Consider the following 14,375-nt stretch of genomic DNA (forward strand, 5'->3'; position numbering starts at 1 on the left):
CTGCACCCATCAACTCATCAGCACCCATCAACTCATCATTTACATCAGGTATAACTCCCAATGCAATTCCTCCCCCATTCCCCCTCCCCATGATAGGCCCCGGGGAGTACATGTGGAGGTTTGTTGCACAGGTAAACGTGTGTCATGGCGGTTTGCTGCACCTATCAACCCATCACCTAGGTATGAAGCCCAGCATGCATTAGCTCTTTTCCCTAATGCTCTCCCACCCCCCACCCTTCCCTGACAGGCCCCAGTGAGTGTTGTTCCCCACCCTGTGTCCGTGTGTTCAGCTCCCACTTATAAGTGAGAACATCAAGTGTTTGGTTTTCTGTTCCTACATTAGTTTGCTGAGGATAATGGCTTCCAGCTCCCTGCATATCCCTGCAAAGGACATGATCTCATTCCTTTTTACGGCTGCATAGTATTCCATGATGTATATATGCCACATTTTCTTTATCCAGTCTATCATTGATGGGCATTTGGGTTGATTCCATGTCTTTGCTATTGTGAATAGTGCCACAATGAACATATGTATGCATTTATCTTTATAATAGAATGATTTATATTCCTTTGGGTATATCACCAGTAATGAGATTGCTGGGTCAAATTCCACTTCTAAATCTTTGAGGAATCACCACACTGTCTTACACAATGGTTGAACTAATTTACATTCCCACCAACAGTGTAAAAGCGTTCCTATTTCTCCACAACCTCACCAGCATCTTCTTGGCAGTTTTAAACACATTAATCATCTTTTCTCATAAACACCTTTCCTTCACTGCATACAGACCTCTCATTATGCAGACTAATTTGTAGTTCCCTGAATTTATCATGTATTTTCCTGTCTTTATACCTTTGCTCATGCTGCTCCCTTCTAAAAATCACTTTACCCTACTCTGCTTGCATTAAACATGTCATCTCCCAAGACTAAGCTTAAGTTTCATCAACTCTACAGAACTTAGTCTTACACTCCATGTAGAATTTTCTTCTATTTGGGGTCATGCTATACTTTGCACATCTCTTATACCCTTTATAATCTAATATATACATAAAGATGTATATATTATATACATCTATAATATAAACATAAAGTTCTGAACATCTTGCTTAGTAAATATATGGCAGGTAAATATATGGCAAGTAAATATATGGCAGGTAATTCCTAAGAATTACCTAAGTAATTATGCTTAATAAATTTATGGCAGTTAATTCCTTTTTTATTTTTTTCAGACTTCTTTCTTAACTACCAATGGCAGGTAATTCCTCAGAATTAAGTTTAAGAGAATTTAAACAGAGCCTATTTTATTTTCACTGGATATTGAATTCAATTTTGACAGCTCTTTCCCTTCAGCACTTGAAAAATATGGTGCCACTTCCTTTTAACATCTGTGGTTTTTAATGAGAAATTCACTCTTGTTCAAATTGCCCTTTCCCTACAGGTAATGTGTCGTTTCTCTCTGACTGTTTTCAGGTTCTATTCTTGAATTTGGATTTTATAAATCTTACAGTGTATCTAGACATGGATTTATTTGAGGTTTTCCTTTTGGAGATTTGGTCAGCTACTTGAATCTATACATTTATGCCTTTTACCAAATTTGGGAGGTTTTCAGCTATTATTTCTTCAAATCTTTTTCCGGTCTCCCATCCTACTTTTTCATTCCTTCTAGGACTGATGAAATGATTGTTGGCTGTTCTGTTATTATCCCACTGGGTCCCTTAGGCTGAATACAGCCCAAGGGAATTGATGAAACCATCATTTCATCAATTATTTTTTCTATTGTTCAGATATGGATAATTTCTATTTATCTATCTTACAGGTAACTGAGGTAACTGATTCTTTTCTTTGGATCTCCATTCTGCTGTTGAGATCATCCAGTGAGGTTTTTAATTTCATTTATTGTATTTTTTGGTTCTAAAATTTTCATTTTGTTCTCCTTCATACCTTTTATTTCTTTGCTGAGAATTTGTATATTTCCACTTGTTTCAAGACTATTTACAGCTGCTTGTTGCAACACTTTTAGTTAGCTACTTTAAATCCTTGTCAAATAATTCCAACATCTGATTCATCTGAGTGTTGCTATCTGTTGATGCTCTTTTCTCATTTGATTTGACATTTTCTTGGTTCTTAAGATGATGAATAATTTTGGCTTTATTTAGGACATTCTAAATATCATGTTATGAGATTCTGTTTTCTCTTTAAATCCTCTATTTTCGCAGTTGTCAACACATTTAGGTTTAGAGTACGTGTCTTGGTCTATTTTTATGGGCTGTAGTTCAAATTCAACTTAAGTTTTGAAAGTCTTTGCAGTTCTACTTTGGTCTCCCTCATTTTTGTGCAACCCAGAAGGCAATTTGAAACCTGGACAGTATCCCATACCCTAGTTCAGCCCTGAAAGCTTTTTCTGTGTTGATTCTGATTGATTTTATACATGGGCTGCTCATAGGTGTGCCCAGGGCATCATACACATCTTTAAAGAACCCCTTTTTATAACTTTCTCCATAGTCCATCCTCCACTCTCTATTGGAAGGAGAAGGTAGGTACTTCTTTGCTGTCATTCACTTAATTTGGGGTAGGGTTAGCCAATACAGTCTATATAATGCCTGCTGGAGAGGCAAGAGGGGTGCTACCTCTCTTTGAGCTAATGCAGTTGGGATGGTTGAGAGAGCTCCACCCCACCATCTTGGAGTCACATTGTTTGGTGAAGAAGGCAAAGGATGCATCTTTTGTAGTTTTCACCTCGAGTATACTGTTGTGCAGTAAAGAATTAACTTTGCCTAAAGAGAGGTTTGGCTTTTGCACTCAGCTCCTGGGAGGTAACCTCTAAATCTTTGGAATGTCTTGCAGGTCTTGCTTGAGCCATGCAAGATGGTATATAATGACAATGCGATTACAGTGGGAGCTTTGGGCCACACTGAATATTCTATGCCAACATGTGGTTTATAGTGGGGTACCTTGGCCATGCAATATCAGCTCCAAAGGGGCTGGAGATTAAGATCAGCCACAATGGGAGTCATTCATGTCCACATGATCACGTCTCAGTAAAAACTCTGGACATCAAGACTCAAGTGAACTTCCCCAGTTGGCAATACTCCATGCATATTATCATCACACATCATTGCTGGGAGAAGTAAGTGCTGTCCATATGACTCCACTGGGAGAAAACCACTGGAAGCTCACACCTGGAACTCTCCTTGACCCTGTGTTAAGCACTTCTTCCCTTGGCTGATTTTGATCTGTATCCTTTCATTGTAAAGCCACTGTATAACACCATAGCCATGAGTATAATGGCTTTTCTAATTTCTGTGAGTTCTTCCAGCAAATTATGGAAACTGAGGGTGGTCTTGGGACCCCTGACTTGGAACTGGTGTCAGAAGTACGGGTGATCCTGAGAAATCCCCCTGCTTGCAGTAGGTGTCAGAAGTGAGGGTGTTCTTGGGTACTTCTGAACTTTGCAGGTATGTGTAGTCAAAAGGGCCCATCGTGTAGTGCTGCCCTATTTCAAATTATTTGACTGGAAAATGTATGCTTTGGGGAGGCTTTTCTTGTCTGTGCTCACTGGTTCTTCCAGGCTGCAAGCTCTTCTAGTGCTCTTTTGCAGTATGTAGGAGCTCCCTCTCTCCCTCTAAGCAATCCTAGGAAACTCACTACTGTGTTGTTTTTTAAGTCCTTAGGTTCTACTTTCTTTTCTCCACCAGTTAGTCTTCTGATAGATGCTTTATGTATTTTTCTAGATTTTAGGTAATTAGCAGGAGGAATGGGGTGGAATGCACTCTTTTTTTGTTTTGTTTTGTTTTTTAGAACCAGAAGTTTCAATCCTTGCTTTTAACTCGAATGTTTAAGGCATTTACACTTAATGTAATTACTAATGTACTTGAATTTATATATACTACCTTACTATTAGTTTTTATTTTTTAGTATTTATTTATTTATTTATTTATTTATTTATTTATTTATTTGAGATGGAGTCTCACTCTGTTGCCCAGGCTGGAGTGCAGTGGTGCAATCTTGGCTCACTGCGAGCTCCGCCTCCTGGGTTCACACCATTCTCCTGCCTCAGCCTCCCAAGTAGCTGGGACTACAGGCGCCCACCACCACACCCGGCTAATTTTTTTGTATTTTTAGTAGAGACGGGGTTTCACCATGTTAGCCAGGATAGTCTTTATCTACTGACCCCGTGATCCACCCACCTCAGCCTCCCAAAGTGCTGAGATTACAGGCGTGAGCCACCACGCCCGGCCTTTTTGATTTGAACTACCTATTTTTTCATTGCTTTCTTGACTTTTTATATTACATAATTTTGTACTCTTTAATTTTTTCCTTTGTTTACTTGTTATAATTCTTTTACTATTTATTTGTTACCCTAGATATTAAAACATCCATCTTGAACTTACTATTTTATCTCCTTAATAATGCTAGGATACTAAAACATTTTAATTCTATTTGCTGCCTCCCACTTTTGCATTATTATTTCCATGAATTTAAATTCTGCAGATATTTTAAACCTCCCAGAATAGTACTGTTATTGTTTTGCATAGTCAATATTTGCAGTTTTGTAAAGAGGTACTTGAAGAGCTTCTTGAATTCTAAGGGTTGATGTTATTCATAGCCATTACTTTCTTCAAATATTACTTCTTCCCTGCACTCTCCTCTTTAACTTCTCAGACTCTGATAGGTTATACCTTTTTACTATGTCACAGATATTCCTAATGCTCCTGTGGTTTTTTCTTTTAAAAAACATCTCTGCTTCAGTTTGGATATTTTCTATTTACTTCTCTTCCATTTCAGAAATTCTGTATTTTGCTGTTAAACCTGTATAAGAACTTCTTAATTTTAGATATTAGATTTTTCAATTTTTGAATTTCCATTTGATTCTTTATTATAAAAACCAATTCTCTAAAGATAGTCATCTTTTCATCTAATTCCCGTTCTCTGTGTGACTGTTTCTATTGAATTTTTTTCTTCTCTGCTTTTGGATATGTGGTCCTATCTTTTTGTTTGTTTGTTTGTTTGTTTGTTTTAAACACCGTGTATAAAAAGTTGTAGGCAGGGCTCATACCTGGGAGACTGAAGCAGGCGGATCACTTGAGCTCAAGAGTTCCAGACCAGCCTGGGCAACATGGCAAAACCCATCTCTACAAAAGATAGAGAAAGTAGCTGGGCATGGTAGCATAAGCTTGTAGTCCCAGATACTTGCAGGGCTGAGACAGGAGGATTGCTTGAGCCCAGGTCGAGGCTGCAGCGAGCCGTGTTTGTGCCACTGCACTTCAGCCTGGATGACAGAGCAAGACCCTGTCTAAGAAGAAAAAAAAGAAGAAAAGTTGAACAGGATCTGGATGGTGTTATCTTTCTCCACAGAGGATTCATCTTTCCTTATGTCAGCAAAAGGAGGGAAGGGAGAACATGTACATCCAGTTAGGGACAGTGTTGAATCAAGGCTGGGTTGAAGCTCTGCTAAGACTCAGTTTACCTCTGGATAACCTTGGCTACTGAGAATTTTCAGCTGAGAGTCCTTTTGTCCTCTAAAGACCCTCCTCCTGATAGATGCCCAACTATTTTCTTAACAGATACTAGACTTTTGCTTTGCTCTTCAAAGGCTGTTTGCTTACAGTTTTAGTCTTCTGCCCTATATACCCTAGAATTCAGTAAATATCCTGAGGGGAAAATGGCCATGTGTTTGAGTTATGTTAGTTTCTGTGTTAACCAGCTGCGGCCTTCTACTGCATTCTCCAGTAGACAGGACAAAACGAGAATCCAGCTTTTGTCCACACCCAGAATTGGTAAATGCTCCCACTGTCCAAGTGACTGAATAAGTCAGCTTCAATCTTCAGTATTCTCTCCTCTCCAGTCTCAGCCCCTATATTTCTTGTTACCTCAGCAGCTTTCCAGTGCTTTGAAACAGATGATTTCAAGTATTGCATCTGGCATTTACAGTTCATTCTTGAAAGAAGCACTGGACTGCCAAGCTACTGCATCCCATCTGGAAATGGCAGTGCCAAAAAAGAGCCCTCCCCTTCATACACCACACAGTTTACCATTTAAAGTGTACCATGTATTGATTTTTAGTATATTCACTCAGTTGTACAACCATCATTATAATCAATTTTAGACATTTTCTTTATCATCCTGATGGGTGTGAGGTAGTATTTGTAGTTTTAATTTGCATTTCCCTACTGATTAATGATGTCGAGCATCTTTTCATATGCTTGTTGGCTATGTGTATATCTTCCTTGTAGAAATGTCTATTTAAGCTTTTTACCCATTTTTAAAATTATGTTGTTCATTGTCGTTGAGTTGTAGAAGTTCTTTATAGTATATTGTATATCACATACACTATGGAATACTTTTCAGCCATAAAAAAGGATGAGTTCATGTCCTTTGTAGGGACATAGATGAAGCTCGAAACCATCATTTTCAGCAAACTGTCACAGGGACAAAAAACCAAACACTGCATGTTCTCACTCATAGGTGGGAATTGAACAATGAGATCACTTGGACACAGGAAGGGGAACATCACAGACCGGGGCCTGTTGTGGGGTGGGGGGAGTGGGGAGGGATAGCATTAGGAGATATACCTAATGTAAATGATGAGTTAATGGGTGCAGCACACCAACATGGCACATGTATACATGTGTAACAAACCTGCATGTTGTGCATATGTACCCTAGTACTTAAAGTATAATTTTTAAAAAATAGTAAAACTAAGCTAAATGTAGAATAAAAGATATTCTAGACCTGCTCTAAAAATAAAAAAATAAAAAATAAGGTCCTGTCTTGTTTCCATTCTGTAATCTTGATCCTTCACATTGAAAGGGTTTTTGTTTTGTTTTTTTTTTTCCCCCACAGGAATCAGTGTCATTCAAGGACGTAACTGTAGACTTCAGTAGGGATGAGTGGCAACAATTAGACCTTGCTCAGAAAAGCCTGTACAGAGAAGTGATGCTGGAAAACTATTTCAACTTGATCTCAGTGGGTAAGCACAGCTCTGCTGGGTACACAGTAAACAGCACCTAATTGAGTATATTTTTTTTTCTCAGTACAATTGCTGAAGTCTGTGTTTTCTGAGGTATGTGGGACTTCTAAAGACTGCGGGACACCTAAAGTGTGTAATGGTTTTGTCCTTATTTTGTCCCATGTTCTTAATAATCTCTTTTGGGTCATGTGAATATTCCTCTGTTCCCAGTGAACTTTTTTGGAAAACAAATGGAATGCTTCATTGTATGGCCTCTGAAACAAAGTCCTCTATCATCTCCTGTTAACAGGATGTCAAGTTCCCAAACCAGAAGTCATCTTCAGCTTGGAACAAGAAGAGCCATGTATGTTGGATGGTGAGATCTCCGGTCAGAGCCATCCAGGTGAGAAGGGAACCAAGAGCATGGCAGACAGTATGACTCAGCTGTATTTGTACTGGGAGAGGCTGTGCACAACTTTGCATAACTTTGCTGTGTCATTAATATGACTTTTAGAACTGCTTGGATAGAGCAGTTATTAGACAAGGACCCTTGGATATCTAAATGCTAACTCCACTTAAGATCCCTTCTCATATCAATGCCTTCTTCTTTGCTTGGCTTTTTAGGAGGGAATGTGCTACAATTACTGGTTATTTGGATCATGTCACACCCTACTTTCTAGGGTCCTGCTTTCTTGCTCTTTTCTCTCTTTCCCTAGAAAAGTTTTATTCTTTCTACCTCCATCAGGGTCTTAGATCATTTCCTTATGCATTCAAATACTTATAGATCTACCTTCTTAAAAAAATTACTGTGCATTACAACTTCAGTTCCTGCTGTTTCTTCTCATTTTGTCTCTTTCCCCTAAGTGCCTCAGAATTGTCATCTAGAGATGGGCTTATCTGAAGTCCCTCCATGCCTCTTCTCTAACTGTTGATTTTGAGGGTACCATTGACATTTTATTCCTACTTGGCTAGTGCAACACAACACTGACTTGATCTTTCTAATTTATTTATTTTCATATCTTACAAAAAGTTTTTTTAATCTCATGTACAGGTATATCCTGTACAGAAGATTGAGTTAATAATTATAGCCTTAGTTTTTAGTCAATATCATCATCAGTGTGTTTAAGGCTCTCCTCTTATTTTATTTATTCTTTTTAATCCTCAGTCTCCATACTCATTTTTATCCTTCCAAGAGGCAACTGTTCTAATATATTTGACATGTTTTGCCATTTATCCTTAAATTTGTGGAATATTTGTAAAATCTGAGTTGTTGGCATTGTTAATTTGTAGAAATGGTACTGTATTATATATCCTACTCAGTTTTTTTTTCTCAAATTGGTCCATGTTGCAATGCATTTTTCTAATTTCTACATACCATTCTGTAGTGCACATATATACCACATTTTACTTGTCCAGTTTTTCAGCTACTACAAACAGTACCGCAGTACGTTTCTTCATGAATTATTCTTATTGGAAATGAGAATTTCTTTTTTTTTTCCTTTTTTTTTTTTTTTCTGAGATAGAGTCTTACTCTGACCCCCAGGCTGGAGTGCAGTGGTACAATCTCGGCTCACTGCAAGCTCCGCCTCCCGGGTTCATACCATTCTCCTGCCTCAGCCTCCCGAGTAGCTGGGACTACAGGCGCCCGCCACCACGCCTGGCTAATTTTTTGTATTTTTAGTAGAGGTGGGGTTTCACCGTGTTCACCAGGATGGTCTCGATCTACTGACCTCGTGACCCGCCCACCTTGGCCTCCCAAAGTACTGGGATTACAGGCGTGAGCCACCGCATCCGGCCAGAAATGAGACTTTCTTAAGGAAGAGGAGTGGGATTCCTTTATTGTTGGGCATACTAATATTTAATATGATGAGGTATAAGCACATTATTTTCCAGATTGGCTGTGTCACTCTGTAGTCCCTGGAACTTTGTACAAGGGTATTAGGTTTCCCACATCCCTATCCATACCTAGTGTTATCCAAATTTTTAATAATTTGGCTAATCTGATGGGTTTTAATTTCTAATTATTATTTAATTTGTATTTCCTAATAAAATACTTTGAACATCTCATTCTGTATCCTTCATTTTTGATGTTCAACTGCTGACATTTTCTTTTTTTTTTTTTTTTTTATACAGAGTCTTGCTCTATTGCCCAGCCTGGAGTGCAGTGGTGCAGTCTCGGCTCACTGCAAGCTCCGCCTCCTAGGTGCACGCCATTCTCCTGCCTCAGCCTCCCGAGTAGCTGGGACTACAGGTGCCCGCCACCACGCCCGGCTAATTTTTTGTATTTTTAGTAGAGATGGGGTTTCACCGTGTTAGCCAGGATGGTCTCGATCTCCTGACCTCATGATCTGCCCCCCTCGGCCTCCCAAAGTGCTGGGATTACAGGCGTGAGCCACCGCACCCAGCCTCAACTGCTGACATTTTCTAAGCCTCACCCCTCTCTCTTTTTTTCTCCCCACACCTGGACAAACTGAGAAAAAAGCCCATGTATTCCTTCCATTGGTGCTGGGAAATTCCAACTACATAAGGGAATAGTTAGCCTAGCCCCACCACCCCTGCTATAAACCCTAAGACAGTCCTTTCCTTGCTCACTCTAGCCCCATCTGGACCTGCTTGGAGCTGTCCCCAGAAAGCCTCATTATGTGAGTAATGAGTCTTTTTATACCCTCTTACTGTGTGTGTCTCATCATCACTCTTGACATCTGAACCAAGTTTGGGGTGGGGTCCATTTCTCCTTGCAGGTCATTTACAGCTGGGGCAGTGAGCAGGATGTCAAGGCAATGATCACCCCCACAGGGGTCTTTCTTCTTTTCCCAACTGGTTATACTACCTGCTGGCAAGTATGCACTTTGCCTCTGTCCTATACATAACTAGCCTACATTAGAAGTTATCATGGACATTTAGAGGCAGGTGTAAGGGCTTTGGTCCTCCTTAAAGTTGCCCAGGGCCGTGTGTCTCAGCCCAGACCTATCTATGTCCCAGATTATGCGTCTCAGCTGCAGCATGAGCTCTGAGTGATAACTGGCTCATGGGAACAACTTTTACTCTAAAACTGTTATTTGTGTGTCTCAGTCAGGCGTTGGCCCTGTTGTATACAGCACTCAGGGGAAAGACAAATACTGTCTGCATATAAGGGTCTGGCTGTTTGTGTGAAGGAAGACAAGATACAATGTAGCATGCCAAAAGCAGGTGGCTTGCCTTTCACAATGTTGGCATCTTCTCTTGGGTTTTTTACTTTTCCCTCTAATCTGTCTTCTCAGATAATTCAAAATGTCATCTTGGAGTTTTTTACTTTTCCCTCTAATCCATCTCTCAGATAATTGATTCTGCTTTTCTAGTTATTTTTCTCATTTAGAAAAGCCTCTTTCTTACCTCCCAGTCATATCACCTACAACCATGTCTATATTTTCTCATGTCTCAATTATTCTAATCCTATTTGTGATAATCCCATTTTTTCTTTTTCACTATTTCATCTCAGATGCTGCTGATAGATTTCACTATTTAAAACATTGTGTGCTGTGTTTATCCTGTCACAGCTACATGGAACAAAACTAAAGTTACTACTTAATATCTAACATGTGACAGGTTCTCCTCTCAGTAGGTTTGTAAGCTAGAGAAAGAATATGGCCTCCTAACTGCAATTCACATTTGTGCCTGTTTTCCATAACCATTTCTACCCCATGTTATTCTTTCATTCTCCCTCTTCATTGAGCCCTTTGATTATTATGTTATCTATCTGCGTATTCAAATAATACACGTATTTTGGCTGGGCACAGTGGTTCATGCCGTAATCCCAGCACTTTGGGAGGCCCAGGCAGGCAGATCACAAGGTCAGGAGATCGAGACCATCCTGGCTACACGGTGAAACCCCGTCTCTACTAAAAATACAAAAATAGAAAAAAAAATTAGCCAGACATAGTGGCAGGCACCTGAAGTCCCAGCTACTCAGGAGGCTGAGGCAGGAGAATGGCGTGAACCCGGGAGGCGGAGCTTGCAGTGAGCTGAGAGCGTGCCACTGCACTCCAGCCTAGGTGACAGAGTGAGACTCCATCTCAATAATAATAATAATAATACACATATTTTGTGCTCAGCTTTCACTTACTCCTTGAATTGGACCTATTCAGAGAAACCTACATTAAATTATGTGATAACTGAGTATTTTACCCTTGTACATTAAAAAGCAAAGTTTCTGTAGAAAATAGTGAAATTAAACTCCTGAATTTGTGTTATAAGAAGAGGAGGTCGTTTTGCTCTATTTCAGAAAGACTTTAAAATTTTTCTTCTAGGAGCAATTCAAAGGGCTAGAAAAACTAATTCGAAAGGAGGGTAACTGCATGAAATCTTGAAAATTTCAATCTTTGTACATTACACATTTGTTAACATGCACATCTATGCCAATTCAAATATAAATATGAGTGGTTCAAAGTATCTTTTTGTTGTTTATTTTTAAGTTAAAAGAGAGCCTCTCTGGAGTTGTGGTGAAATTTGAAATTAGTGTTTAAAGCAGAGAACCCCAAGTGATTAATGAAGAACAATGAATTTTGAATAGAAACAAAAGATCAGAAAAAGGAAGCTTAAATGGAGAAAATGAAAAGACTGTATGTTTGGGTTCATTGATAAAATAGACTGCAGTGGCTAATGGAAAGATGTGTGTTAGTCCCTTTTCTGTGGCCATAACACTGGGCAACTCTGTTTCCATGGCCGTTCAGGAGGAAAGTTTCTAGAAAGTCATTGTACCACCATCCCCTAGGGCAAGGGCTGACAATTTTTTGTAAAGGCACAAAAGTGAATAGGCTCTGTGGACCATATGGCTGCTGTCACAACGACTCATTTCTGCAGTTGTAGCCCCAAAGCAGCTATAGACAATGCATCAATGAATGGGTGTGGCTGTGTTCCAATAAAAACTTTATGGACACTAAAATTTGAATTTCATATAATTTTCACATGTTGTGAAGTAGTATTCTTCTTTTGATTAATTTTTTGACCATTTAAAAATGTAAAAGCCATTGTTAGCTTTTGGGTAGAGGCCTGGATTTGGCCCAAGGGCTTCAGTGTTCTGAACCCTGCCCTAGGGCATTGCCAGCTTCATAGAACGGGGTGCTGCCAAGTGAGAATATACTGGTGGGAAAAGAAGAAGTTTGTGGGAGACAAACCCACTTTCTTAAGACATTGGCCTTATCACTCCCACTGATTAGTGAAAAAGAGTTACTCAGTCCCACCTAGTTACAAATGAAGCTGGACAAACCTAGTATTGTGAGGCAGCAATGTGCTTGGCTCTAAGCTTAATATTGTGAAGGAAAGGCACAGGTTTGATGAACAGCTTTCAGTCTCCTCCTCTGATGTCTGGTTCTTTCCTGTTATGTCTTCTACCAGATGCATTTATCACATCAGTACCCCAAACCAGGGATGAAGAATTCAACTATAGGCCAGACACGGTGGCTCATACCTGTAAACCCAGCACTTTGGGAGGCTGAGGCGGGCAGATCACTTGAGGTCAGGAGTTTGAGACCACCCTGGCCAATATGGTGAAACCCCATCTCTACCAAAAATACAAAAATTTGTATTTTGACAAATACGTGTATGGTGGCACACGCCTGTAGTCCCAGCTACTCATGTGGCTAAGGCGGGAGAATTGCTTGAACCCGGGAGGTGGAGGTTGCAGTGAGCCGAGATCGTGCCATTGCACTCCATCCACTCCAGCCTGGGTGACAGAGTGAGGCTCCATCTCAAAAGAAATTAGACCAATTGTTACATAGAGTTGATTCAAGGCAAACACAGAGAAATGAGAGAGGCTATATAAATCTAACAAATGTATATAAATTTTACTGTTTGGCCAAGTTAGGAATACTAAGATATTGTAATTTTACTGTAAACATAAACACATTAGTATTTAGGACACAGAGGATCATAGGGAAAAAAAAATGGGAAGATCGTGAGAATTTACGGATTAAGGATAAGAATCTAGACTCAGAAATACTTCTTTTCACAGAGTTTGTCACTTCGTTCTCCTGACACCTCACTCACCATGTAGTTCTACTACATTTGCACTGAATTGGAATCTCTCCTTCCCCAGTTACTAAACATTTGATTTGGGCAAATTACTAAACTCTTCTATGGCTCAGTGTCCTCATCTGTAAACTAGAAACAATAATAATACCAACAGCAAAGGGTTGCGATAAAGTGCTTTTTGTTTTTGTTTTTAAGAGACAGAGTCTTGGCTTGGCCTGCTGGCTCATGCCTGTAATCCCAACACTTTGGGAGGCCGAGGTGGACAGATACTTGAGGTCAGAAGTTCGAGACCAGCCTGGCCAACATGGTGAATCCCTGTCTCTACTAAAAATACAAAAATTAGCCAGGCCTGGTGGCACGTGCCTGTAGTTCCAGCCACTCATGAGGCTGAGGCATGAGAATCCCTTGAACTCAGGAGGTGGAGGTTGCAGTGAACTCCGATCACGCCATTACACTCTAGCCTGAGCAACAGAGTGAGACTCTGTCTTAAAAAAGAAATAAAAGAGAGAAAGACAGGGTCCCACTCTGTCACCCAGGCTGGAGTGTAATGGTGCAATCAGAGCTCACTACAGCTTCAAACACCTGGGCTCAAGTGATCCTCCTGCTTCAGCCTCCTGAGTAGCTGGGACTATAGGCATGTGTCACTAGGCCTAGCTAATTTTTTTTTTTCTGTAGAGATGGGGGTCTCACTATGTTGCCTAGGCAGGTCTCAAACTCCTGCGCTCAAGCAATCCTTTCATCTTAGCCTCCTACAGTGCTGGGATTACAGGCATGAACCACCGCACCTGGCTGTGATAAAGTTTAAGTGAATTAATATAGAACTTAGAACAGCACATCTAAATGATATTGTTTATCATGTCATAAATGTAATGTATTAATGTTATTACTCTACATCATTGTATTACATATTATATACAAATGAGTTATTATACCTATATATTTATATATATTTAAAATACTTATGTATATTTGTTATGTTTATATCGCCTCTCTCATTTCTCTGTGTTTGCCTTGAATCAACTGTTTTTGGGTTTTTTTGGGTTTTTTTTGGAGGTGGAGTTTCACTCTTGTTGCCCAGGCTGGAGTGCAATGGTGAGCTCCCAGCTCACTGCAACCTCTGCCTCCTGGGTTCAAGTGATTCTCCTGCCTTGGCCTCCCAAGTAGCTGGGATTACAGGCATGCACCACCATGCCTGGCTAATTTTGTATTTTTAGTAGAGATGGGGTTTCTCCATGTTGGTCAGGCTGGTCTCGAACTCCCGACCTTAGGTAATCTGCCTGCTTTGGCCTCCCAAAGTGCTGGGATTACAGGCGTGAGCCACTGCACTGGCCTGAATCAAAGGTCTATTGTATTTTTATTTATTTATTTATTTATTTATTTTGGAGACAGAGTCTTGCTCTGTCACCCAGAGTAGAG

General features: G+C 40.0%; 1 protein-coding gene across 5 annotated transcripts in view; it reads left to right on the top strand.

The window, feature by feature from the left end:
• The window catches only part of ZNF484 (zinc finger protein 484), a 143,323-nt gene that overhangs the window by 118,369 nt on the left and 10,579 nt on the right, over positions 1-14,375 (top strand). For 3 of the 5 annotated variants that reach the window (XM_037998646.2, XM_007969842.3, XM_007969841.3), the window contains 3 exons: positions 6,845-6,971; positions 7,261-7,353; positions 9,548-9,592. In XM_037998646.2, coding sequence (XP_037854574.2) covers positions 6,845-6,971; positions 7,261-7,353; positions 9,548-9,592 — 265 coding nt within the window. The remainder of the gene's footprint in view (positions 1-6,844; positions 6,972-7,260; positions 7,354-9,547; positions 9,593-14,375) is intronic. The other 2 variants (XM_037998647.2, XM_073021416.1) reach the window with 1 other exon arrangement.

This window comes from Chlorocebus sabaeus, chromosome 12 (genome assembly GCF_047675955.1).
Source record: "Chlorocebus sabaeus isolate Y175 chromosome 12, mChlSab1.0.hap1, whole genome shotgun sequence".
NCBI classification, from domain to species: domain Eukaryota; kingdom Metazoa; phylum Chordata; class Mammalia; order Primates; family Cercopithecidae; genus Chlorocebus; species Chlorocebus sabaeus.